Below are 25645 nucleotides of genomic sequence, written 5' to 3' on the forward strand. Positions count from 1 at the left end.
TGGTTTCCCTTTCCCTACTATCTCTGCCCCTTCAAAATTACATGATTTTTATGATTTTCATAGAGTGGATCCACAATCAAATATTAACACAATTGTTATACAATGTTATTTTGAATAGACACCGGACAGCACAAAGACAGCAAAGAAACCAGATTCCCAACCTACAGTGTTGACAGCCAGCATCCTTTCACAATAATAAATAAGAATACAGCAGAGAATGCATCCATTTACATTTAACATTGCCAATCGCTAGTCATTAATGAATCAAGCTGATTTTTTACGTTATAAAGGTTTATCTGGGATAAACCAAAAAAAAAAGTAAAAATAAAATAAAACGAAGTAGAACATCATAAGATAATAAGACAGATAATAATGTGTATCGCGGTAACAAGGTAACTTCATCAAGAGAAGTTAAAGCACAATTTTCTTCTCCTGAATGGACTATATCATACACCCAACAACCTAAATCAATAAAGCGTCAAGTTTTCATTGCAGGTCTAACCAGCCCTAAACCACTACCGCTTCCCAAATGCTTGAAGTCTCTGGCTTCAAGATGATCCCCATGACCGGCAAAACCTGTCCCTCCCTTCTCCAAATTCACCAAATTTCTCTCTTTACACGCCTTGTTGCAAACAAGACAAACTTTATCAACAGCCATAAATCTGTCAGCACATTTCTTGCAAAATACATGCCCACATGTACTAAGGGCCACAAGCGACATTGTGTTGGTGAGAGTAACTTTGCAGCTAGGGCAAATGTAGGTCTTGTCAAGAGCCTTGGATTTTTTCTGCTCAGTAGTATCCTCAGTAAACTGCACAGGGAAAAGTGTCTTTAACTTCAGTTTCTCATTGCCTTCCGGACAGATAGTACTGTTAGAAGGTGCATCTACTTTAATAGAAGCTTCTGGTGTAGCAGAAGGCAACCAAAATGCCTTCATTGTCCGAAGGGCTTCCTCCTCATAGGAAGTGACCTTCACACTGTTTGCCCCATGGAAACCATTCTTATCACGACTATAATTTCTGTCGCTGTATTGTGGTACAGCACCATGATTTTGTTGATCAAATGCATCAAGCTCTTTAGCCTTTTGCAACTTCAACTTCTCTTCTTCCTCCTCTTTTTCTTGCTTCTGCTGAGCAGCATGGGCTGCAAGCTTCCTGTTTTATTATAAATATCAATAATTGTCAGAACCACTTGGTTAAGGTTCACAAAATAACAGCCATTGTATCCTATCCACACCAAGGAAAAACATATTACAAACAAAGACAATATAGATTTAAAAGTTCTGAGCAAATCAGTGTGAGTTATTCTGCATAAGAACTCAGACCAACAATCATGGAGAACAGCAAATTCTTCGTGATACGACTGGTATAATCATTTTCTTTATTATAAGAAAAATTACAAACGTTCAGCAATGGTTGATAGAATACATAGTGTCACAAGATAACCCCATGCAATATCCAAAACAGAATAGGGATCTCAAAGGATTAGAGAGAATATTAAGAAAAAATAGTGGAAGCATTATAACATATATAAACATTGATGAGTGATGACAAAGGAAAATAAAATTAAACAAGCCAATGAAAAAGCTCAAGGAGATCTGGTGATGATGGTCAACTGGAACCATATCAAAGGAAATAAATGAATAAATTAAAAAAAAAAAAAAACGAGTGCATGTAATAAAGTATTGAACTTTAGTGGCTCCCAGAAATAGGCAATCATGATATGACATTTATCAAATAGACTATACCCAAGGTAAATGATATGGTTATGACTTATGAGAGAAAGTAACACTTTTCTTGTTAGTTGATTTACTCAACTATTGAAACATCACCTCAATCGTCATTTCATTAACAAAGTAAACAAACATAAGCAGAAAAAACAACCTAAAATTGTGGATTTCATCCTTTTTATTAGCAAGAGAATTGCAGCTAAACTATACACTATAAGGATGTCCACACAATCCTGTAGTATTCTTTCACAATAACCCAATTAAATCAATATCAAGAGCTAGCAAGTTAAAGAATCAAATCCTATGGAACAAGTAAACTTATTAGACAAAAAGATACAAATTTACTAAAGATTTTCATGAACCTATTTCCAAATTTTGTTTGAGTAAGGGTGTCCTGCTCAAAATTTTCAAAATAATAGCTCTTTAAATAATTAAATGTTTTCTTTGCATTTCAATCTTATCAGTTTTTATTATTCATATTTAATCATCATATAGCATACAAACATGTATATATATCCATTTGATATCCCAATAAGCACATTACACAGTATGACATTTTGCTTAAAAAGTGGAGCTATTGTCACCATCACACATCAGGAAACCATTCCACAATCAAATTACAAAGTCACAAAGGATATTCTTATTTGAGAATATTTTGTTAGGCTTTCTACCAATTCAAGTCTCAACTCCCAAATTTCAAAGAGCATGTCACAATGGAATAAAATCTTCAGTCAGCAGTTTGCATAAAGAATTGTCGAGACAGAGACATGAAACAAGCAAAATTCATGAGCAGAATATCACCCTTCTAGGTCTGCTATACCATTACCCTGTTGCAACATATAAAATTCAGCTCAAGTTCACAAAACAAAGCACAGAAAATGCAGAAAGAATGCCTTAAACTACACAGCTGAACTATCCAAATTCCAAAGGCATTAGAAAATACTGAAGCAGATTGATTACGCGAAAGAACAAAAACTAGCCTTGAAGAAAAACCCCATCTATAAATTCTAGCAAAACTGTGCAGATTCTTTGTTCACAAAAAAGCGTCAAACCCAAAAGACCACAATTCCGCACAGCTTGATATATCTCAAACTTTTCATATTAATTCCAATTAAAAGGTACGGCAAAACCCATCCCACCCATCCTTACTCCAACAAAGATAATTACAGAACGACCAATACGATTCAATTAATAATTACGTATTCCCAATCTGTACACCAGCAATCAGCACGAATTTCAATCACGCATGTGCTTAGACTTCAATCACAGGCTTTGCAATTTCAGCCACAGAATTTCAAACTCAATTACCAGATGATGAAAAAAAAATGAGGGAAAGAGAAAGTTGTTTTTGTTGTTAAAATGAATTTCATACCTTTGAATGTCTTTCTTCTGAGACAAGAGGCACTGAAGAATGCACTCTTTGCAAAAGAGATGGCCTTTCTGGCAGCTCATAGGATCAATTAGGGATTTGAGGCAGAGAGAGCAAGCATCGAAGGGCTTAATGGAGTCCTTGCCCAACCTCTCCTTCTGGGTCCCATAACCTAGTTTTCGCTTCTCATCGTACGTGAAGAACGCAAGATCGTTGTTGTTCTTCGAGTGCCTCTGCGGCATCTTTTTCCCACAATCACAAATTCACAATTCACACCCTCCACACCAGATCGATCGATGGATAATTAGGGTTTCAGATCTTCAACTTCCAATTCATTTCCTCCAGCAAACCACACTAAACAACGAAAAATATATGGGCTGGACTTCTCGGTTTTAATGGGCTTTTATGTAAGTATGATTTTCTGAATTTTAAAAGCCTTTTTAATCCTCCATATTATTTTTTCTTTACAACACCAAGGTCAAAATTCACGTTAGATATATCATTAAGTCAAATTATAATCAAATTAAGCTAAAACTTTTTCAAACTCAACCCATATATACATGGATTTAAATCACCGGTCCCATTTTAATGTCGCATTTTGTGTTCCACCAATCAAATTTTGACACATTATTTAAAATGACACATGTATTTTGTATTAATTCTCATATTGCCCTTAAGGAATCCCTAACCACGTTGTTTAACACACATAACAACAGGATTAAAAATTAAAAAATTAAAAAATCGTTGGAATAAGCAACAAGAGCACTGCACGAAAAAAAAAAAACAATCCAATTAAAATAAATCTGCTGTGAAAAAACAATCGGTTGTGATAAATGAAGCATAGCCTATTTCGATCCAAAGATGATAGATCTAACTAAGATATAAAACAATTCCAATGACTTAGCAAAAACCACTTATTTGATTGCATTCTTATTAGATATAATATGACAAAGGAATCAAGCATGATCCAACAATATAACTCAGTCTGTTACGGTGCTATAAAATATTATCAAGAGATATATGATTTCAATCCCGAGCAAGATGTACAAGTGCAAATTGTTTTTTACCATGTTGTTTCTTTGATGCACAGCAAATTTTTCTTCTTCTTAATATACAAGCGGGATATATAGTGGTGGAGAACACCATCAGAGAATCTGATTTCAACCCCAAGCCACGAGAAGAAACTGTCGTCAATTGTTTATGATCGTGCGCTACTCTATGTTAGGAAGGGTCAGGTATTATGTCAGCGATATATTGTGAATGGAAACAAAATAGACATGGTAACATTAATGACATGCAACACACACTCTGTTGGTGAGGCAAGATTTGAGACTTAAAAGTGGGACTAAAGATTTAAATCCATACAATATTACATATGCTACAAGAGTTGGTCTATCGTTCAACGTATTTTAACATGGAATGATTTAAATCCAAAGGTAAACGATGCAACATTAAATGATTTTTAACTAAGAAAAATCAACTCAAATTTCCTTTAAAAAAATTGATGCTCTTGAAGCAAATAGAAGGAAGGTTAAATTATATTTTTTAGAAATTTAAAAACTTTTTTTAAAGATGACGCCATATTTTGTTGTCCGATGCATATAAACCTAAAATCACTTAAAAAGATTTTCATTAGATTTTTATTAGACAATGAGAAAAATAATTCTTTAAAACACAGAAAGATATATAAGATCTAGAACAAACTCAAACCAGCAACAAAAAAACACACAAAATTTATATCGATTTGTTTCAAACCTGAGACTACGTCCAGTTCTTTAGAACCACCAACTAACTTATCAAAGTTATAAGTATTATTCATTATCACTCACTCTTACATTTACACTTGCAAATTCTATCTCAAGATTGACTTAAACTCAATATTTTGTCTTACCAAATGACGGTTGGTTCTAAACACATCAACAAGATTTGTTAGAAGTACTACTAAAAAACATGTTTCTACGACATTTTTCTAACCCATTTAAAAATGATTTTGAACATTTTTTGAAGCTAACATCGTAGAAAATTTTGACTTTTCACAACAATTCCTATAAATCCATCTTAGAGAAGTTATCATTCTAAAATAATTTTTAGGCAAATAATCATCTTAGAATATATTTTTTTTAAAATAGCGAGGATTCTACGATGGTTTACTGTCTTAGAAAAAAAAATGTCTATTTTAAGACGATCTTTTAAAGAAACATCTTAAAATATAAATTTTTTAAGATGATTTTTCAAATAACCATCTTAAAATTTCTTTTTTTTAATAAAATTTAAAATACTGAGAATTTTAAGATAGTTTTCTCAAAAATCATCTTAAAATATATACTTTTTAATATGATTTTTCAAAAAACTGTCTTAGATTGTTTTTTTTAATTAATAAAATAATACATACATGTACATACGTATAAATTCATAAATAATAATAAATCCCAAATGACCTCAACTTAAATCTTACATAAAAAATGAGAAAAAGTTTGAAAATTGTCTTATGCTCCAATTCAAGTCTTAGCAAGTCAGAGATCAGTATAGCCTTCGTTCACTATTGATACTAAGCAAACTCAAAGCCATACATATGGTTTAAATGATCTGCAACATCCATATTTTAATGAAGGAAATAAAATTTTTCAATCATGAAGAATACAAACTCTATCCATATCCTATAGAAGCATAACTCATAAGACAACACAACACATGTTAAGCTACATATATACACATCAGTTAAGTAACTTTACCTTTCTTTTTCTCTAATTAGGAACCATCTTTGCAACAAAGCATAAAAAATACGCATCATAAAAAATTCTTATTTTAGTAGTGAAGATTGCACACTGACTAAAATATATAGTCGTCTTACAAACGGATATATCACTTAACACTTTTAATCTTTTCTTTCAATCTATACAAGGTGTTTTGAGAATTTTGTATCTTTACAAGAATTTATAGAAAACTTTACAAGAAAAAATAATTTGCATAGATTGTTCATATGTTGTTTCTTCAAACCTTCTTTTATATATAGTATTCTTCTCCAAGTATTTTTGTCTCATAATAGTTGGATTCTTCACTTTGTCTCAAGTTTTGAGTCAGATTTAGAATGTTTGCATTTAATGCACGTCAATTTTTCATGCAAAGTCTATGTTGATAGGCTAGCGTGATTTAGACATCAGTAGAGAAGTGACTTCTTTCATCATAATAGGTCTACAACAATAAGACACACTTTTTTATGAGGATCAATGTATTTCAAATTATGAATTTCATTTGTTCTTCATAGGACTTTGAGAGATCCTGGAAGAATGTTTTCTCCGTGAAAGAATCTCATACATAGAATATTAAATGAAAATTTTAAATACATTATTTAAATGCTATATCAGATATACAAACTATGATCTACCATATTAGATACAATTTTTATTATTTGTATTTATTTATATCTAATCAAAATAATTAGGAGTCTTAATTCATATTTAAGATATAAATATCTTTTGACTTAACGCATAAAAAATTTGTTATTCTCGAACAATTTGATCAACACAACTGACTAAAACTATTAAAATTCTTGTATTTAATATAAAATATAAATAATTAATTATTTCTTATTAATTATGATAAAAATGTATGTATTATGTGTGCCATGAATCAAAATGGGGTAAGTTTTTATAAAAAAAAATTGTTTTATCGATTAAATTATTAAATTATATGATATTATTCTAACAATTTTGTATATCAAATTTCAAATATTTATAAATATATTATCTAACACTACTAGAGACTTAGTTATATTTTAAGTAGTACTATGTTATGAGTAAAATAAAATTGTGTAACAAAATATTATTACTTTTAATTTATAAAAAAAAGACTTAATTTAACTCATAAAAGTAAAAGTCTATTCCAAAGAAGAATAAAAAAAATCAAAGAATAAACAAATTCTGTTCATACGTCTTTCTCTTGGTGTGTGTGTACACAGACGCACAACAAAATTGTCATCTAGCGTATCCTGTGATTACCTTTGACAGTTCGTCACTTTCATGAATCATGCTAACGGTTGAAATCCTCTCAAGGATTGCCAAGGTGATAATCAGACAAGCATAATAATGCCAGATTATTTTTTATTTGTTTTTGAATTTTTGTGTAAGCAAGAGAAATTTTTAGATGGAGACCTTATTTTCTTGGGTAAATTATAATTTTAGTGTATCTAATTTTTTAAATTCATAATTTTGATTATTTATTATTTGAATTTTAATTGTAATATTTAATTCTTTAGAGTTATAAATTGACAATTTTGATCCTTTTAATAGATTATTAATAAATAATTCTGATTAATTAATTCATTAAGTTAATTATTAAAAAATTAAATAAAAAATTATTAATTCTAATTTTTCATAATATTATATTCACCTTTTCTATATTCGGTCTTGCACCCACGACTTCACTTACTCTAATAACATGCTTGAGTTAATAATCTTTTATTAAAATTTCTAATCATTAATAATTTTTATTTAATTTTTAATTAATTTAATATCTTTAATAATCATTATTATTATTTTTCTTTGTAAATATAATTATTAGTTAACAATCTATCAAGAAAATCAAAATCGTAAATTTATAAAACTAAAAACAACAAATATTATAATTAAAAATTAAAAAAATCAAAAATTATAAATTTAAAAAATTAAGAGAACCAAAATTACAATTCAAACATTTCTTTTATTTTTCCTTTCCTTAATCTGAAACTGCCTAGAATTTGATATAATTTGCATAAGCTTTCTCGGACTAACTTTTTCTAGATGAGAGATTTTTAACTTCTATATAAACTAATTTTAATTTATTTTATTTTCTTAATTTCTTTTCCTATATTTATAGAAAAAAATTATCCAAAGTAATATCCTCGTGTTTATTTCGTTACTTAAAGAAAGCACTTGACCTTAATAAGACCATCTTTGTTGAGAAAAAGACATTTGACATTTGAGGGATACCAAAAGGGAGAGTAGTGGCTATAATTTGAAGATAAAGGATATATATATCCATGATGCAGAATATTTTGCTCTTGTGGTTCATACATATATACACATGGTACAATCAGAGACAAATCAGAAAAACCAACGGCTTTGGAGCAGAAAGAATCCAAGGAATAAACACAGATAACTCATAAAGTATATCTCTCTCGTGTCCGTGGTGGTAAATTTTGCCAACTAATTAAAAGCTTACACTGACAGCCATACATTGGTTCCCTCTTCTTGTAACGCAACCATTTCATTTTCACACACAGTCATTGCATATATAATTCCTAGCTCCCATCCCATTCCCCTTTTAAATTGATTCCTTCAAATCTCGTTTGCAAACTTGACATTAGTTTAATTTAACATTCTTTGGGATTGTACTATCCCATGTTCAACTTGGCACTTAAATTCTAAATTATGTTTATGGAAGGCACGTGAAGGTGTCGGATTTGCTTGGTCCCACTTCCTTATTCTCAGGTACAAAACTTAATAAGCTCATATATTTTATACCGGTGAATCACATTAGAGATGGTTGTTGTTTCCTTTATTTATTTTTAACCTAAGACATGGCCTGCTTCTATATTCGTACAAATCTATGTGAGGATCGATTTTATTTAATGCCAGGGGATCATCGTGTATACTAATTTATAAACATAAGAAAGATTCTAATCTAGGCAATATCCTAGATCAGACAATTCTTCAGTCAGTGAAAATTACAGGTTATAAATCAATTTTCCTCACATTTCGTGCTGGAAGGAGAGCCATGTTATCACATCAAACAGAAGTTGAATGCATGAAATGAAATTAAACTGCTATAATTAATTAACGGATTCTATTAATTAATGTAAGTGGGCAAAATCTTTGATTAGAACAGCAAGTTGAATGCTCTATGATTGTGACCCTTCATTATTTCCAAAACAAGAAAATCAAAATCAATAGTAGGTAGTGTCTGTTGGCACTTGGAAAACACTAACATGTTGTGAGAGGACTCAAATCTCGCAAATCAAGCAATCAGATAAAACAAACGGAGAAGGAATGAAAGATTGACTCAAAGGTTCATAAGCAACTAGAGACACTGGCATTCTTAACTTCTGTATTCAACTATGTTGCATATTCTGATATTTGCCAACATTAACAAACATATCGATAGCAGCATTTACTACAAGAGAAAGTGGATTCATAATTATTACATCACAAAAACTTAAGGAAAGATAAGGAAAAAAAAACCTTGCAGTTGAAGGTGTATCTTAGTAACTTTATGAACAGACGTGACAAGTAAAAAATCCTCAAGATTAGAAAGGAAAAAAAAAAAGAACAGAGGAAGAAGAACCCAGGACAATAGAACTTATATATTATTTCCTATGTGTTGTTTACACTGTTCTTTAGTCGAGAATTTAAGTTTTATATAATTCTTTAAGGCAAACTTTTATTACATAAATTCTCGAAATAAAACTCTAATTCTGATTAGAAAACAGCAGGAACAACACCTAAAAAACTGTATCGAAGTTTTATCCATCACGATATTGGAATTATTAATCGGAGCCACCTTCTTCAACATCAGAGAACCTGGTAGAACTAGTTGTAACACTATTTGAAGAAGTGGAAGCTGGGGGTGGTGGTGTAGATGTCCATGGAACCACTTGATTTTCTTCATCATCATCATCATCATCATCTTCAGCCACACCACCATCGTCGTTTTCTGCATGATCCTCTCCCGTACCATCATCATCATCGTCTTCATGATTCTGTTGGCTGCAGGTCTCAGTACTATTGTTGTTGACACAAGTGTTGCAAACTGACATGGTGGGTACAAACTTGGGTCCTGTGCCGTGCCACGCTGTTAGTGATTGACAAACATGGCAGAGAAGAATCCTGGGATGTTTGGTGACGAGGAAGTTTGCACTGTGAACCTTAGCATCGCATTTCCAACAGAGGCTGGCTTGATCTGATTCGCAGAACAACTTCGCGGGACTGTTACAGAGCTCACACTTCCTCATCTCAACCTTAAATTATTTTGTTTTCTCTCCCTTCTTGTTATGGCCACACCACAGGCTAGATACCATATATTAAATTGTGAACAAAAAAAAATATGGTGTAGGCAAGTTGCAAGTTATTGAAATTCTCTCTTGCTTTGTCTTTCATCACAGATTTTTGCTTTCTCGCTCTTAGGTGGAAAATTTGGCAGAGGGAGAGAGAAATAAGAAGGGGAAAAAAAACTGTGTAATCACTGTAGTGTAAACGCTGATATTTGTCATTTTAAAATATAAAGTATTTCTCCCTGAATGATCGGGAATTAAAGAATCTTGAATGATGGCAACTAATAAGCTTATATGCATCTGAAAAGTCAAATTACTCCTAAAGATTAATTTAATTGATGGAATACATATTTAAAGACTAATATAATAACGTTGTATGTATATTTTAGGAATTAAGTGAATTGTTTACTAGAGAAAAAAAGGTAGAAAACTATAGTTGGTCCACCAGTTAGTTTTCAACACATTAATGATTTCCGTTTCCAGTTTTAGTCATATGTTAGCATCCGCGTTTGAACTTGATGTAGTCAATTGAAATTTTTAGGTGGATTTGGTCAAGGAAAATAGGATGAAGTTATTAAGACAAATTTCAACCAGTACAGTACTTAAGACTTGAGAGTTAGAATTTGGTGATGATATATGTATTTACGGAAAGTGGTTCTCTGATATTAAACGATTGTAAAGCTAAAATTTAGTCCTTCTTGTCAGTACCAAACCAAAGGAATAGTTTCGGACACAAAAATATATGCACAATTTTTTTAATTTAACTCTTTAATGATTTAACCTAAAAACAATAAATAGAAAAGTCGCTTTCAATTTTATCGGTGTAGGTGTGCAATAATTATGGCTATAATATGTTGGAGAAATTTTGGACTAATTTGCTTAAAATGCATGCACATGACCGAATATTGGATGAGATTTTCACAAATTGCATATCCGACTAATTTTGGTTCTAATAAGTGCGAAACCCATTGACAAAATGATTATGATGCCATAAATTCCATAAATTTCTTACTCCATACCGAGAATCGGATAGATAAGATATTATTCAAGTGGCTTACTCGCTAAGCACCACCCAGAGCATGCCACATCAGATGTCACTGATATATATATATATATATATATATATATATATATATATATATATATATATATATATATATATATATTTAATTATCCTCACTGCTGACATCATGGAGCTTTAGGTGTTACTCTTTGTCCATGTGCGGTTGCTCGTTGATGATAGTGTACGGATGCACTTAATTCTGTCCCTCTGATTGTGAACAGAAAAGTTGCATATGCATTGCATAGCCACACCATGACAACACCAATTGGCCAAATATTAGCTTTGATTTTTTAAGAAGGAACTTTAGCATAGCGCAGCCTCCGAATAGACACGCGTCAATACAATGATCAGTGAATTCTGTGGGCTTCTCTTTGAGGTTTGCCTCAATTTTCTCTTGGAGTAGGTGGTTTTGGTGTAGAGGTTGCCAATTGCCCAATTTGGCATGTTCTCTCGTCGCATCGCACACACCATCTTTGTGGTTTTAGGAAACGTCCGTTCAACAATATGCAATATCGAGCAAATTAGGAGTCAAATACTACTACTGCTATAGGATTTTCGTCAAGAGGGGAGTGTCATGCTCGGGAATAATTTTTTTCTGGAAGGTGCTTGGGAACAATTAAAAGTTACTTTTAGACAAATTTGTTAGAATTTTTTGAAATTCCTATCTAGAATAAAGATTCAAATAAGAAGGCTAGTATATTTTACTTATTGTGTTAACTGTTTGTAGCACATTTTAGTGTATTTGTTGGAGGTTCTCTTGTATCTTCATTAATTATAGTAAAGTTATTTATTTGGTCTAGATGACATGTGATTTTTATCCTTGTATTGAGAGATTTTTCATGTTAAACAAATTGTGTCTTTGTTTTCTTTAATTTCTATTTTGCGATCTATACTTTACTGATGCTCCTTACGGGTTCTTGCAAGTTTGGAGAAATTTATTTTCGTTGTCTATTACTTTGTTATAAAGTTTGTTATTTCGTAGACCTATTTTCCCCATCAGAAAATCTGAGTTACTTGAATTTGTGCATTCAAATATTTGTGGTCCTTTGAAGGTGAAATCTTTTAGTGGGACTGATATGATGACTAAGGCATCAGTAATAGGGATGCTTGAAGCTTGTTCTGAGATCACCGGTTTGGCTGTCACCTCCACATAGTTGTGAGGGGGAGATTTATTAGGTTTTTTGGGTTATCTTCCTATGTGGAGTAAAGACCCAAATAAGAAGGCAAGTATGTCTCACTTATTTAAGTGGAGAGGAATCATATTAGAGAGTGAGACACAATGAGAGAGACTCATTTGAGAGGGAAAAAAATTTATAGAGAGAGAAAATCATTGGGATTTTCGTATACCTACCGGAGAGCGTTTTTTAGATTGCAACTGCGGATTCGTTCACCGTTGGATCGGGTTGATTTTTGGACAACAGGTTCTACACACTTGAAACTTCAAATTGTTTGGTTGGATCGGGAAAAAGATATCTACAGAGAGAGATAAATATTTTACATTATTTGCTCTATATTTTAGGATTTTATCTTCTTGTCTCTATTGTACCAATTGAGGTTTGTTTTGATTTGACTGTTTGTAACACGTTTTAGTGCATTTGTTAGAGGTTCTCTTGTATCTGTTTGGAGGTTCTCTTGTATACTTTATCCCATCTATATTACACTTGAGGGGGAGATTGTTGGAGTATAAGTGTGAGGTGAAATCCCACATCAAATAGAAGTTAAAAAGTTGAGCACCATACAAGTGAGGAGAAGACCCATAAACCTAAGTCTTAAGGTTTTGAGTTAAAGTGTGGTATCAAGTTCCCTTATGTGATTATTATGTCTCATTGGTGTAAATCTCCTCATACTACTCTACATCAAATATATCATCGCAATCTTTTAGGCATATTATTCCGTCATTCTTAGAAAAAGGTTCATCATCAAACTTTAAAATAACTGTAAATATGTTCATCCAAAAAACTTGAGATAGTTGAAAATATACTTAACTTAGATTAAAAGTTGTCTATCATATCAATTAATATGACAAAAAAAAATATTTATTATCATACTTGAAAATATTGATAGGAGTCATGACAGATGATCCAATGTGACTCACTACTATGTAAGTTCATATTGAGATGGATTGGATTGATAAAAAGTCAACTCATCAAAGCTTTGAATCAAAATTAAACCAACTCATTTAGCCAAAGCTTCCCTCGGTATGAACTTGTTGTGAGCCAATTTGGGTCGTTGGTCAAATACACCCACAAACACACATGGATTAAGAAAAAGTAACATATACATAGATTATAGTTATATCGCAAACTCCTAACAGGTTAACATATTCTCTAGTATTAAACCGTGCATGGTAACATAGATGGGATTCTTCCATTCGCCTTATACCTTTTTTTATAACTTAGTTTTTTATGGCGACACTAAAACTAATATTTATTTTTCAGTGTATTCCTTTCCCTAGTATGAACTTTTAATTGTGACTTGAATTGTATTACTATAAGTGCATGTAACTTTTTAAATCGTCATGGAATTTGAATCGAGTTGATTATTTCTTATTTCACCAAAAGTATATTAGGTTAAGTTAACCTATGACAGGCCAACTTGGGAGAGTGAAGTTGGCTCACTTGACAACTCTAATATTCATATCAAAAGCTTATACTAATAGTAGAGACACAAGTCTTGACATATAAAACCTTGGATCATACTCAAATCATTCCTTATTTATGACATTGATCACCAGTAAACACTGCAAGTTTTTTGATAATGTAAAAATGCTAAAAAAGAGTTTTAATAGTCTAAATTGGAGAGGAAAAAAATCATGTGACGAGGCCATAAAATTTGCAAAGCTTTAAAATTGTTAAAAAATAACTTGAAACAATAATATTTTATTATGTGACGGTTAAATTATACTAATAGTCCATGTAATAAATGCACATTAAATCTCTCTATTCATGCAATACCACCACACTCATTTTCCTTCTTCGCAAAAAAAAAAAAAACTGATTTTCTTTCTCTATGTGATTACAACAGCAGGTAACAAAGAATATATAGTCACCTAATTGTAACACAATGTGTTACATATACAATTTCAAACACTAGATTATCATATTAAATTACATATCATACCATCGTAATGGAAAAGTACCATATCGGATTATCGTATCCAAACTAAGTTTAGACAAATTTCTAGAACAAACATATTGAGCAATGATAACCGTGAAATTTGAGTTAATTTTGACTAAAAATGATTATAATTTCTTTATTTTACTGTTGTTTTTAATGAAATAATAAAGAAATTAATATCTTTACAATTTTTTATTAATAGAAATTAAAAGAAGAAGATTTCAAGTGCTATGAAGGAAAATTGATGCAAAAATTAAAAGAAAGTCTTAAAGAAAAATTGGAAGAATTGGAAAGCTCACTTAACGCGCAAGACTGGCCCAGCGCGCAATACACGCTTGGCGCGAAAAAGGCCCATGAAGAAGTCCAAAGGCGCGCTTAGCGCGAGGTCGCGTAAAAATTAAACTACCTTAGACCTATAAAAGGAGTAGGAAGCAGAAGGGGGAAGACAAGAACTCACACACTGGATCTATCCCTTAGGGGAAACCCTCTCTCTTTAACCATTCCCCATTTTCTTGTTATTAGTCATCCATCATCTTCTTCCATCCACATCAACCCCCTAAAGTGTAAAAGTCTCTCATGACAATGAGAGACTAAACCCCCCTAAGTTAGGGCCTGACAGGCCTAAAAAGTCAAAAGATGTACTGTAATGCTTCATATCTATCAATGCAATCAGGTATTTTCTTTCCTATTGTCTTTTCTTGTTTTAATTTCATGTATCATTCATTCTTGCATTATCTTTAGGGATTAGTCGCTCGGGATAGGATAATCCTTAACATAAATACAAGAAAGGTCTTACATGAATCGATTTTAGGGATTAGTAACTTTTGTATTGAAAAGTTTCATGAAACTTATATCTTTTTCCCAACTTATGGTTCTTTTTGTAGGTTTGTACATATTTTTTATGTTGAGTTTAATTTTACTCAGTAGATATTCCCAATATTGTGAATTAATGTGGTTCAACTTCAATTTCAGGCTAAAAGATAAAAAATAAGAAGGTTGAAGCAGCTGGTGTTTCGCTAAGCGAGGCATATGCGCTTAGCGAGTGACATCCGCTAAGCGAGGCACTCAGCTCGCTTAGCGAGTTGGGAGAATCTAGAAGATAATTTGTCATTCATGCACGCGCCCAGCATGCCATCAACTCGCTTAGCGAGTCATTTGTCTCTTCTCGCGCTCAGCGCGTACAACTCCCTAAGCGAAAATCCACTAACTCGCGCTTAGCTGAAAAATGACGCTAAGCGAGCCTTCAGGATCAAAAAACCCTTAAAAGACTAAAGTTGACAAAAAAAAAAAAGAAAATAGAGAGAGTTCTTTGGAAGAAAGACGTAACAGAGCAAGAGAGGAAAACTTGAACGGAAGGCCTCAGCTTTCAAGAGGATTTTAGGTTTAGGAGTGATTGTTAGGGTTTTGGAGGTGAATGAGACATCCCCACCACTTTGTAATCTTAATTTTCCCTCAAAAACCTCATCTTGGTGCTGAAAGGTGCTAACTTGCAATGGAAGGCTAAATCTCTTGTTGGGGATTTCTGCTAAGCTTTGATGTAAAACTCTTCACTATCTATTTAAAGTTGTTTTTACGTGTTCATTGCTTTTATCTGTATTTAATTCTTGCGTGTTTGTGGCTTGATCACCCATTTGTGTATAAAGTTAGGATTTTTAGCATTGGAAAGTGCTTTAAATCCTTAGAACTGGATAAAACAGACTAGAGAACTGTATGTCTGGACACGAAGTGTAGGGGTTTAGTTTATATTATGCTGTAATCCTAATGCAATTCATTTAGGCTAAGTTCGACAAGGAATCTAGAATAAAGTTTAAATAGAATTAGACTCATTCACTAGAGGAATCCTAGTTTGGGTAGTCGTTTTCGGCATAAAACACATAAACAACCATAAATAGAGAAAAACACTTAATTACATCATTTTGTTCAGTAGAAAGACCCAACGTTTTAATCATTTGTTTATCTCTCACATTTAGATAGTTAATTTTGTAGTTAAATCAAAACTATAGACACAACTTCTCTTTATATTTATTGGCTTTATACAAATATTTACTTACTGAATGAATGCTCTCTGATTGAAACAAGTTCCATGTCGACACTCGGTTCTTATCGTTCTATATTACTTGTGCGACTCGGTGCACTTGTCGATTAGCATCGCTGACCAGTGGAACAAGTTTTCAGCGACCAACAATTAGTCGCTCGGGAGAGGATAATTTCTAATATAACTCAAAGGAAAAGGTTTCTTAATAAAATCATTGCTAGACATAGAGTGATTGCATTATGCGTATGCATCAAAGCAAACATATAAAATTAGAACTTCATGCATTTTATTTATTGAGTCTTTACAAATACATTTGAAAGATAGATAAGTAAGATAGGCTTATCATCATGAGACACTAGAAACAAGTATTCTAATAGATGTGGGTAGGAAAAATTCACCAAATTGATAGAGAAAAATCTAAAATCATACATCTTAAGCAAATAAAGCCTGTTAGGTCCCAACATAATTACATTTTGATTTTATCTTTTCACATTTAAATTGTTGTTTATTTTTTCTGTCATCTTTTTCTTTGTCTTACTCCAAATTTCGCACCTATAATTCTTTATCTATGTCTTCTTCTCTTTATTGCTTAATAATTGGGGTTGCATCACTTAAGTACAACCAAAGTCCCTGTAAATTTAACCCTTGGACTTCCATTTTAATCTTTACTACTTGTGATAAAATTGGTACACTTGTCAATCTGTTAATAATCAATAATTTGATAATTATAATTTTTTTATCATACAAGTTAATAATGACTACACATCTTTATCAAAATTGAAAGAAGATTGAAATCTCCTTAAATCAACTTAACTGATTGTACAAGTTAAATTAGGATGCATAAATTATAATTACATAATTAAAATTAATTTCTCAATATATTTTTTGTCTGAATTTCATTTCTCATAGTATATGTTCACTTGAAAAATATGATAAATGAAACTAAAATAAAATAAAAAATATAATAAATAATGTGATTAGAAAGAAAGAAAAAGACAAAAGAAGAAGAAAAAGTAAATATATACATTTTTACATATTTAGGTCAAATGACTTTTTTTTTAATTTGATCTTTTATTTTCTAAAAAAATTATTTTAATCTTTTATGTTTTTAAATTGATTCGAAATAGTCCTTCTGTTAAAAGCAAATTTAACACCATTAATAATATAAAGATAACCCGCCACAAAAACATAATTTCTTTTCTGAAATATCTCCATACTATAATTAATACACATCAACAATTTTTAACTCCTACTATAATATTTACAAAGTTTGAAAAAATACACAAAAACATGTTCTAACCTCCATGAACCTAGAACATCCCCAACCCATAACCAAAAACAATTGCAACAATTCTTAAAATTGGTTTAGGGCTTCTAAATTGCATATCTTTACAAGCAAAACCCAAAAACAATCTTTGATTTTGATTCAAAAACTTGAGAGAATTTACAAATCTTGTATTCAAAACCAAATAAAAAGTTGCACAACAATCTCCCTCTAGTGCTCCTTCCTTCGTTGTGTCACTACTACTGCTACAATGATTATGAGTTTGAATGCTATTATCATCATTGTTGTCGTCGCATTGTTCACTTCTGTTGTCACAAATTATTTTAATGATGTTTCCAACGACGAATGAAATCCATCATATTAGAAAAAAGTAAACAAACGAGCACAAATATCATAGATCTAAAATTAATCTACAAATTAAAAAACCAAACACATATATGGTATCAGTGAGTGTTTAAAAAAAAATACTATAAGTGAAACCCATTGTGACTCTGATGGTTTCGATGATGACAAACATAAACTATTCAACGAAAGTCACAAAATACTAATAGTAGGGACTAATTTGAATCATTTTAAATAAAAAAATAATCAAAATAAACTTTATAAAAAATAAAAGATTAAATTGAAAAAAATAAGATAAAGAATCAAATAGATAATTTAACTTATGTTTTATTTCTTTTCAAAGTTTTCATTCTGTTTGATATAGAAACTTATTATGAATCTTTTAAAAGAGTGAAACTGAAGACCTTGTGGTTAGAATTATATAAATTTTCAAGGGCATAATTTTACATTTACAAGGTTTAAAACTTTCAAAATGAACGAAATTATTTTATTTGAAATGAAACATTGTTTCAATCTAAATATTTTATCATCGATGTTTTAAAATGTAGATTCTATTAAAAAAATATCATCTCAATATTATCCTAGGGTGTATTGGATTAAGATTTCAAAGGATTTTAAAAGACTTTTTTATGATTAAAAAGTCTTGTGGTATTCAATCAAGACTTTTATAAAATATAAACAAATCTTGTGGTATTCAATTAAGACAATAAAGATTTTTTTTTCAGGGCAACAAAATCTGTTGGTATTCAATTGAGATTTCTTACCACTTTTAAAATGTCTTTTGGTATTCAAAAGTAAATAGATTTTGATGGATTCTTTTGTGGAATGGATTTTGAGAGACTTTTTAGTTAGAAATACACATAAAATACTCCTCCAACAATCTCACCCAAACCCTTGAGACTTTTCATAATCTTCCAAAGACTTTTTCTTCTCCTGCCGAACAAGACACAAACCACTACCAGGTTTATTCTCTTACAACTTTTCAATCAATTTTACCTACTTTTTAATGACAATCGATAGTCAATATTGTTCATACTATATGTATATTACGCAAATCAAAAGAAAAGGGTGCTGTATATGCTTCAAGATTTCGTATTCATATTGTTTTCAACGTCCAGGCAATGAATATGCATCAAAAGAATGACAATTGATATGCATCAAGATTTCATATTGCTTTTTTTTAGTACTGTATATGCAAATCAAAATAAAAAACTTTTTTTTTTTTCTGTTTCTTCAACTTGTTTTTTTTACAACGTCCATTATTATTATTATTATTTTCTTGTGTTATTATTAAAATATTAATTATTAATGTGTTATTATTATTTTTTTGACAGCGTGTTATTATTATTATTATTGTGTTAATAATTTTTTAATTGTTATTGTGTTATTATTATTGTTATTTTGTTAATAGTTTTTTTTAAATGATTTTATGATATATGAGTATTATTTTTATGGAAAATGCTAACATGTGCCCTTAAGACACTTGTTAGTGTATTATGAACCCATTGTTCAAACACAAGAGCAGGAACGAGAAGATGCTAATATATGGAGGACTAATATAGGTTCATATATGAGAAGAAATGCTAATAATTAGGCGAACATGAAGTGAGAATCACTTTGTTATTATTTTTTTAGGCAATAATGACTTTGTTATTAAAAGGTTTAAAATTTCTATCGTTTTTATTTTCTTTATTCAAACATTATAATTTATTTATCATCTTTTTCATTCACTTTTGTAACTTCCGTTATTTTTTTGTTTAAAATGTATTAATCTTTCAAAATCTTAAAAATCCATAAAGTACTTTGAAATCTTAAAAATCTGTGTTAGAAATCCATTAAAATCTTGGGTTAAGAATCCTGATTCTAAAAAGTCTTTTAAAAAAAATCTTTTAAAATCCCACAAAATCAATACAATCTCACATAATCTTTTAAAATCTTCAAGATTGTTTTTGTCAAAATATTCTCTCAAAATCTCAATCCAATACACTTCCTTAAAAAATATATTTATGTACGATTAATTATTAATTACTATAACTTATAAAAATCTTCTAATTAATTAACCCGTCAGCGCCGTGCACTATAAAACGCTAACGCTTATGCGTTTCGCATCTGTTGGGAATTTAGGGATTTGCTTTTACTGATCTCAGTCTTCCACCTCACTGTCCTAGATTGTGGGGTTTCTCTTTTCAGTTCTCATCGCCATAGGTTCCGTTAAACATTCCCCTTTTCGTGCTCTTTTTATTTTTATTTTTTTCATTTCTCAATGCGAATTGAAGCAGATTTCACTGTGGTTTTTTATTCTCTTTTCATTTGCAGTTGCTGCTCCGAAAAGGGTTTTCCTAACACCGCCCATGCAATCAATTTCCGGTTAGTCTCTATTCAATTTCCATAGTTTGTATGTTAATGTTGCCGCGTGCGCCAATTTATTCATCTTGTGATGTGACGGAAATAAACGATTGCTGGATTTTGATTGCCAATATATTCAATTTTTGTTAATGTTGTTGCTATACTTTAAATTCCTAAGATTATGGTTGCCGCCGAGGTATGAGTTCAATTGAATTTCATCAGTGAAATATTAACAGTGTTTCTGAGACTAACATGAACGGATATTATTTTTGGCAGGGTTGTACAATTCGTGAATAGGTTGTTGCTTGTTCTGAAAAGTAGTGGATAGTAAAAAATATTGAACTTTTTTTGAGAGAAAAATGCAGAGTAAAGAAGCTGTTGTGGAAGATGGGGAAATAAAGAGTGTGACTGCTGTAGGGTCTGAAATTGATGGGTGGACCAATTTTGGGGACGATGACATAATGCAGCAGCAGTATACAATTCAGTCTGAAGAGGCTAAGAAAGTTCCATTTGTGGGCGACAAGGCAAGGCTTAGTGCATAACTCTTTGAAACTTCTCTCATTTCTTACCTAGCGATTTAGGTTTAGTTGGTTTACTGGGTATAGTGCTAATAACTTCCCTCTCTTGAAGATCTGAATTTGATCTATTTGAATATGAGCTTGAGGAAAGTACCACAAGTCATTACATTCAAATTGCATTACTTTGTGTCCCTTTTTATTCTTTGCAACTTCTTTTGGGGATGGAGGGGGTGGACTATAATTTCAATAATGAGTGTATGGACAATGATTTCATGTGACAAATTGGCAGGAACCACTGAGTAGCTTAGCTGCTGAATATAAATCAGGCAGTCCTATCTTGCTGGAGAAAATAAAGGTTTGCTAACCTCTAAGCTCTGTTTAATTTTTTGCTTTATTTTCTCCTTTCATCTTATCATGTTTGTTGAGTTCCCTTCTTATTCCCCTTAATGCAGGTGCTTGATGAGCAATACGCTGCCATTCGTCGTACTCGAGGAGATGGAAACTGCTTCTTTCGAAGCTTTATGTTTTCATATCTTGTATGTCTTGGTTTATCTAGCTTAAAAGCATATCCTTTGCTTACATTGGATGGCTATTTTGGGGTCTATGGAGTATGAAACTAAATATTCTAATAATTTTGGTCAATGATAGATTGTCATAAACTTTCTTTGTTTTTTTTTTCTCAGGAGCATGTTATGAAATGTCAAGACCAAGCAGAAGTTGATCGTATCCAAGCCAATGTTGAAAAAAGTAGAAAAGCACTGCAGACCTTGGGTTATGCAGACTTGACTTTTGAAGATTTTTTTGCGGTAACTTTTCTACTGCAATTCCTTATCCTCGTGGGATATTTATTAACATTTTAATATTCTCTTGGCAAAATGGACTACACGCAACTAACATTTGAAAAATACTTTTGATTGCTATTTTTGGAAATAGGGATATTGCACTGTGTGCATGAACTAATCTCTCCTAAAAATTGTGGTAGTTGAAAGTAGCTATCAATACTTTTTATATCTACAAATTAAGCCCTTAAACAATGGGAAATGTTTGAATAGATTTTTCATCTTTCCAGTTTTAATTCCTTAACAGTCTTGTTAGTCGTATGAGAATTGGGTGATTACTTCTATTCATGTCTTCAGAATTACCACATTATATAATCCTTATGTAAGTTTGTTTGTGTAGGAATAAATTTGAACTCATTTTTTCTTTTAATGTTTCCCCAAAATTAAACTAAAATGAAGTAGACTGACTTAATTATCATGTGATAGCTAGTTACCATCTTCAATAATCATCATTGCCTTTTCTTTATTCTTTTCTCTTTCCCTTTCAAATCACTGTGAGCTTGATATCTTATAAAATCATATACGAAAAAGTAAACCAACTTCAATAGAAGCTGCAAAGTCTGGGCCCTGAACAGATATGCCTATGGACCTGACAAAGTGCTTTACAGTTTACATAGATTGGAGCTATGGTCTATTTTTATTTTTGTTGCACTGGAAGCTATTCTCAACTTCTTGCTTTTCTTTTAAGTTGTAATTTTCCAATGAATGAAAATTGACTAAAGAGGGAAATAAAAACTTCTGGTTCAAATAATTGGGGAAATCATACAATATTCTGTGTTCAGTCTATAGAAAATTTTCTACTAAGGGGAAGAATTTGGAAATATTTTTGGCATATTTTTCTTCTATTTGTACTAATTCTAAATCTGTAGAGGCATTTCCAGAGGTTAGAAAGCTCATACATACAACTTTATTCATAATCTAAGGGTATATATAAATTTACTTTTGATTAATTCTATTGTTGTAAAAAATTTCAGTTATTCCTTGAGCAGCTGGAATCTGTTATTCAAGGGAAAGAGACTTCCATAAGGTGTTAACTTTTTCCTTCACCAAGAATTTGGGTTGACAATCATGAACCACAAGCATGATATGCTCCAATAGTATTTAATTATCACAATTTACTGTTTATCTAATTTTCTTATTGTTTTTCTATCTGCCCTGGGGTTTTATTTGAATGACCTTTTTATTGATATGATCACAGTCATGAAGAGCTTGTTCTTAGAAGCCGAGATCAGTCAGTATCTGATTATGGTGAGTGACTAAAAATCTACCCTAAATGCCTGGATCTCATTTCTTCCACATGTCTTGACAAATTTGTTTTGTCAGTCGTTATGTTCTTCAGATTTGTTACCTCTGCCGCAATACAAAAGCGCACAGAATTTTTTGAACCATTCATACTAGGCTTAACTAATACAACGGTCGAGCAGGTTTGTTCAATGTTGAGAACTTTTATAATCCTTCAAAAAGTTGCTTGTTAGTTGTTAAGTTAATCTGGCAAAAATGAAAACAACTATTAGCTCTATTGTTGAAAAATTGTCCACGGTCTCTGTGTTCTGATTTTAATATCATGTTATTTATTTTTTAGTTTTGCAAATCATCTGTTGAACCAATGGGTGAAGAGAGCGACCATGTGCACATTACTGCCCTTTCAGATGCATTGGGCATTCCAGTCCGTGTTGTGTACCTTGACCGCAGCTCAAGTGATACTGGTGGTGTCAGTGTAAATCATCATGATTTCATGCCAGTGGCTGGTGATCTCCCAAATGCTAGTTGCAGCTCTGAAAAGAACATTCCTTTCATCACACTACTATATCGTCCTGGTCACTATGACATCCTCTATCCAAAATGATGACTTTTTTGGGGAAAAGACCCTTTCTTTGTTACTTTTTTGGTGGTGGTGTGGAGCCGCAACAGCTCTGCACTCAGCCCGGTTGCTATAGGACATGTGTGGTCTGTACCTTGTTAATGTTGAATGGTCAATTTTCTTGAACGTTACCTGTTTAGAAGAGATTGATCAACAAAGTACGTCAACATTAACACGCTAACAATTTAAAACCCAGCTTGATGTTTGCTGCTTTACATGTTATCCATGATTTCATTGTTCTCAATATCTCTCCATGGGGGTTTAGTGATTAGTGTAATAGCATGGCTCCTTGTAGCTTCTGTAGAATGAAGCACGTGCATTATCTCAATGGCAATGGCAATGGCAGTTTCTGTTTTGCATGTGTGCTCATTTGTTACACAATAATATTGCACAAATGATCATTTTATCATTACCGTGTAGAACTTATGGATAATATAGCTCTTTGATGACTATAGGGGACTTATATATTGATAGGTTGGATAATTAATCTTGACTTAATTATAGATGGTTAAGATTGTTTTATTTGAATCCAATCTTGACTATCCATTGCGATTGTATGGTTATGAATAACTCTTCCCATATTCTCATTTTTCATGACCTTACTCATTTACTTTTTTGACAGCTTCAAATTTTAGATAAGGGCAGGAGTTTTGAGTTTTGACCCCCCCGCCACCAAAAAAAAAGGAATATAGAAAATAATCCAATTCAAACCAAGGGAAAAGTGTGGTGAACTTTCAGTTATTTAAAACAGTCACCATCAGTTCAGAGGCATATAGTGAATCTCTGCTTAAATGGGACTCTGGTCATTTGTTAACTTGTTAGGTTTCATGTTCATCCGGTGTCCCAAACCCTCAACCTCAACTTGATTATGCGGTGGAGCGTATTTAAGACGCTTCTACGTTCAACTGACATTTATGGCGATAGCGAAGCCAAATATCTTCAGCTTATTTGCCAAATCCGTTTTTTTCCTTTACGATGGGGTCATCAACTCATCATTTCCTTAAGGGTGGATTTGTTTGGACAAAAAGAGAGTGAAAAATGAGATAAATAATGATGAGATTCAAACTTTTATACCTTAATTCAAAATTTTCATTTCAATTAACTTCCTTTCTATTTTTTCATCTCTACGGAACGGACCATAAATGTTTTTGTTCGTGTATAAATAATATAATGATATTTTAAAATATTATCGTGGAAAGAAAAGATTGTTATGATAACATTTAGGTACATAATGATTGCTCGTTAAGATATTTTAATTAATTTTTAATTTTTTTATTAATAAAAAAATTTATTTGCTTATTTGATAAATAAGTTTTTTTTAATAATTTTTAACATTTTTTTAAACGTTACTTAAAAAAATATTTTTTTCCTTTTTTTTCTTATTATATTTGTCAAATTTTTTGTTTATCCTTTTTAAATAAACCATAATTTTATTATTTTTTTAGTTATTTTATATTTTATAAATACTTTAACAACTACTTTTGTCGAATAATTATAATTTAATAAACTAGCTTTTTAATTTTCGGCTACCAGCTTTCATCTTTTAGTTATCAATTTTCATCTTTTAACTTCTAATTAACTTTTTAGTTTTTAACTAACTTTTGGACTAATTTCATATCTAATATTGTGAAAAAGTATTATAAAAAATATTGTATATGCAATATAATTCTATATTGGACTATATGACTATTTGTCACTTTTGTGTGCCGTCCAGGCCAAGGGGAGAATATGAAAAAAGAATCAGTTACTCCATCATTAAGGCATCGTCACTTGGATTTCTAAATTGGGGGTGGGAGTGGTGTCCATTTGTATAATCAATTTGATACACCGCAGTTAATCTATATAATTGCATTATTTAGATATTGGTACACCACTATTGAATAAAGTAGTTATGGTAACACTACACTAAAAAATCCCTGGTTTGGCAAATAACAGGTGAAAATGAAATTATCTCCGTATAGATAATTCCCTTCACTTGACGTGCTCTGTTTTAAGCTACTTTATTTGCCCCTGGATTACTTCTTGCTCTGATGAAATCTCAACGTTTCCATTATTCCCAGCACATAAATTAGACTGTTTTGGACTTTTAGTCAACAATAAATTGCTTATTAATG

At 31.4% G+C, this 25645-nt stretch overlaps 3 protein-coding genes across 3 annotated transcripts; 1 reads left to right on the forward strand and 2 right to left on the reverse strand.

The window, feature by feature from the left end:
* Positions 1–200: 200 nt before the first annotated feature.
* Positions 201–3464, reverse strand: LOC114377098 (E3 ubiquitin-protein ligase CSU1-like). Its single transcript, XM_028335494.1, has 2 exons — positions 3102–3464; positions 201–1154 (listed from the first exon to the last, which is right to left on the reverse strand). The coding sequence occupies exons 1-2, from the start codon at positions 3338–3340 to the stop codon at positions 479–481; spliced, it is 915 nt and encodes a 304-aa protein (XP_028191295.1). The 5' UTR covers positions 3341–3464; the 3' UTR covers positions 201–478.
* A 5950-nt stretch (positions 3465–9414) lies between these two features.
* LOC114375017 (B-box domain protein 31-like) lies at positions 9415–10309 on the reverse strand. Its single transcript, XM_028332753.1, has one exon. The coding sequence runs from the start codon at positions 10084–10086 to the stop codon at positions 9622–9624; it is 465 nt and encodes a 154-aa protein (XP_028188554.1). The 5' UTR covers positions 10087–10309; the 3' UTR covers positions 9415–9621.
* A 9727-nt stretch (positions 10310–20036) lies between these two features.
* Positions 20037–23890, forward strand: LOC114377275 (ubiquitin thioesterase otubain-like). The gene is made up of 10 exons (XM_028335714.1): positions 20037–20172; positions 20284–20334; positions 20590–20837; positions 21121–21186; positions 21284–21367; positions 21515–21637; positions 22645–22697; positions 22869–22918; positions 22994–23094; positions 23253–23890. The coding sequence occupies exons 3-10, from the start codon at positions 20673–20675 to the stop codon at positions 23514–23516; spliced, it is 906 nt and encodes a 301-aa protein (XP_028191515.1). The 5' UTR covers positions 20037–20172; positions 20284–20334; positions 20590–20672; the 3' UTR covers positions 23517–23890.
* The last annotated feature ends 1755 nt before the right edge of the window (positions 23891–25645 follow it).

Source organism: Glycine soja, chromosome 11 (genome assembly GCF_004193775.1).
Source record: "Glycine soja cultivar W05 chromosome 11, ASM419377v2, whole genome shotgun sequence".
NCBI lineage: Eukaryota > Viridiplantae > Streptophyta > Magnoliopsida > Fabales > Fabaceae > Glycine > Glycine soja.

Excerpts from the sequence above, each read along its gene's own strand:
- LOC114377098 (XM_028335494.1), bottom strand. The coding sequence starts at position 3,340 with ATGCCGCAGAGGCACTCGAAGAACAACAACGATCTTGCGTTCTTCACG. Across the intron at positions 1,155-3,101 it reads CAGAAGAAAGACATTCAAAG|GAAGCTTGCAGCCCATGCTG; the intron begins GTATGAAATTCA and ends ATAATAAAACAG.
- LOC114375017 (XM_028332753.1), bottom strand. The coding sequence starts at position 10,086 with ATGAGGAAGTGTGAGCTCTGTAACAGTCCCGCGAAGTTGTTCTGCGAA.
- LOC114377275 (XM_028335714.1), top strand. The coding sequence starts at position 20,673 with ATGCAGAGTAAAGAAGCTGTTGTGGAAGATGGGGAAATAAAGAGTGTG. Across the intron at positions 21,187-21,283 it reads TCTTGCTGGAGAAAATAAAG|GTGCTTGATGAGCAATACGC; the intron begins GTTTGCTAACCT and ends CCCTTAATGCAG. Across the intron at positions 21,638-22,644 it reads CTTTTGAAGATTTTTTTGCG|TTATTCCTTGAGCAGCTGGA; the intron begins GTAACTTTTCTA and ends AAAAAATTTCAG.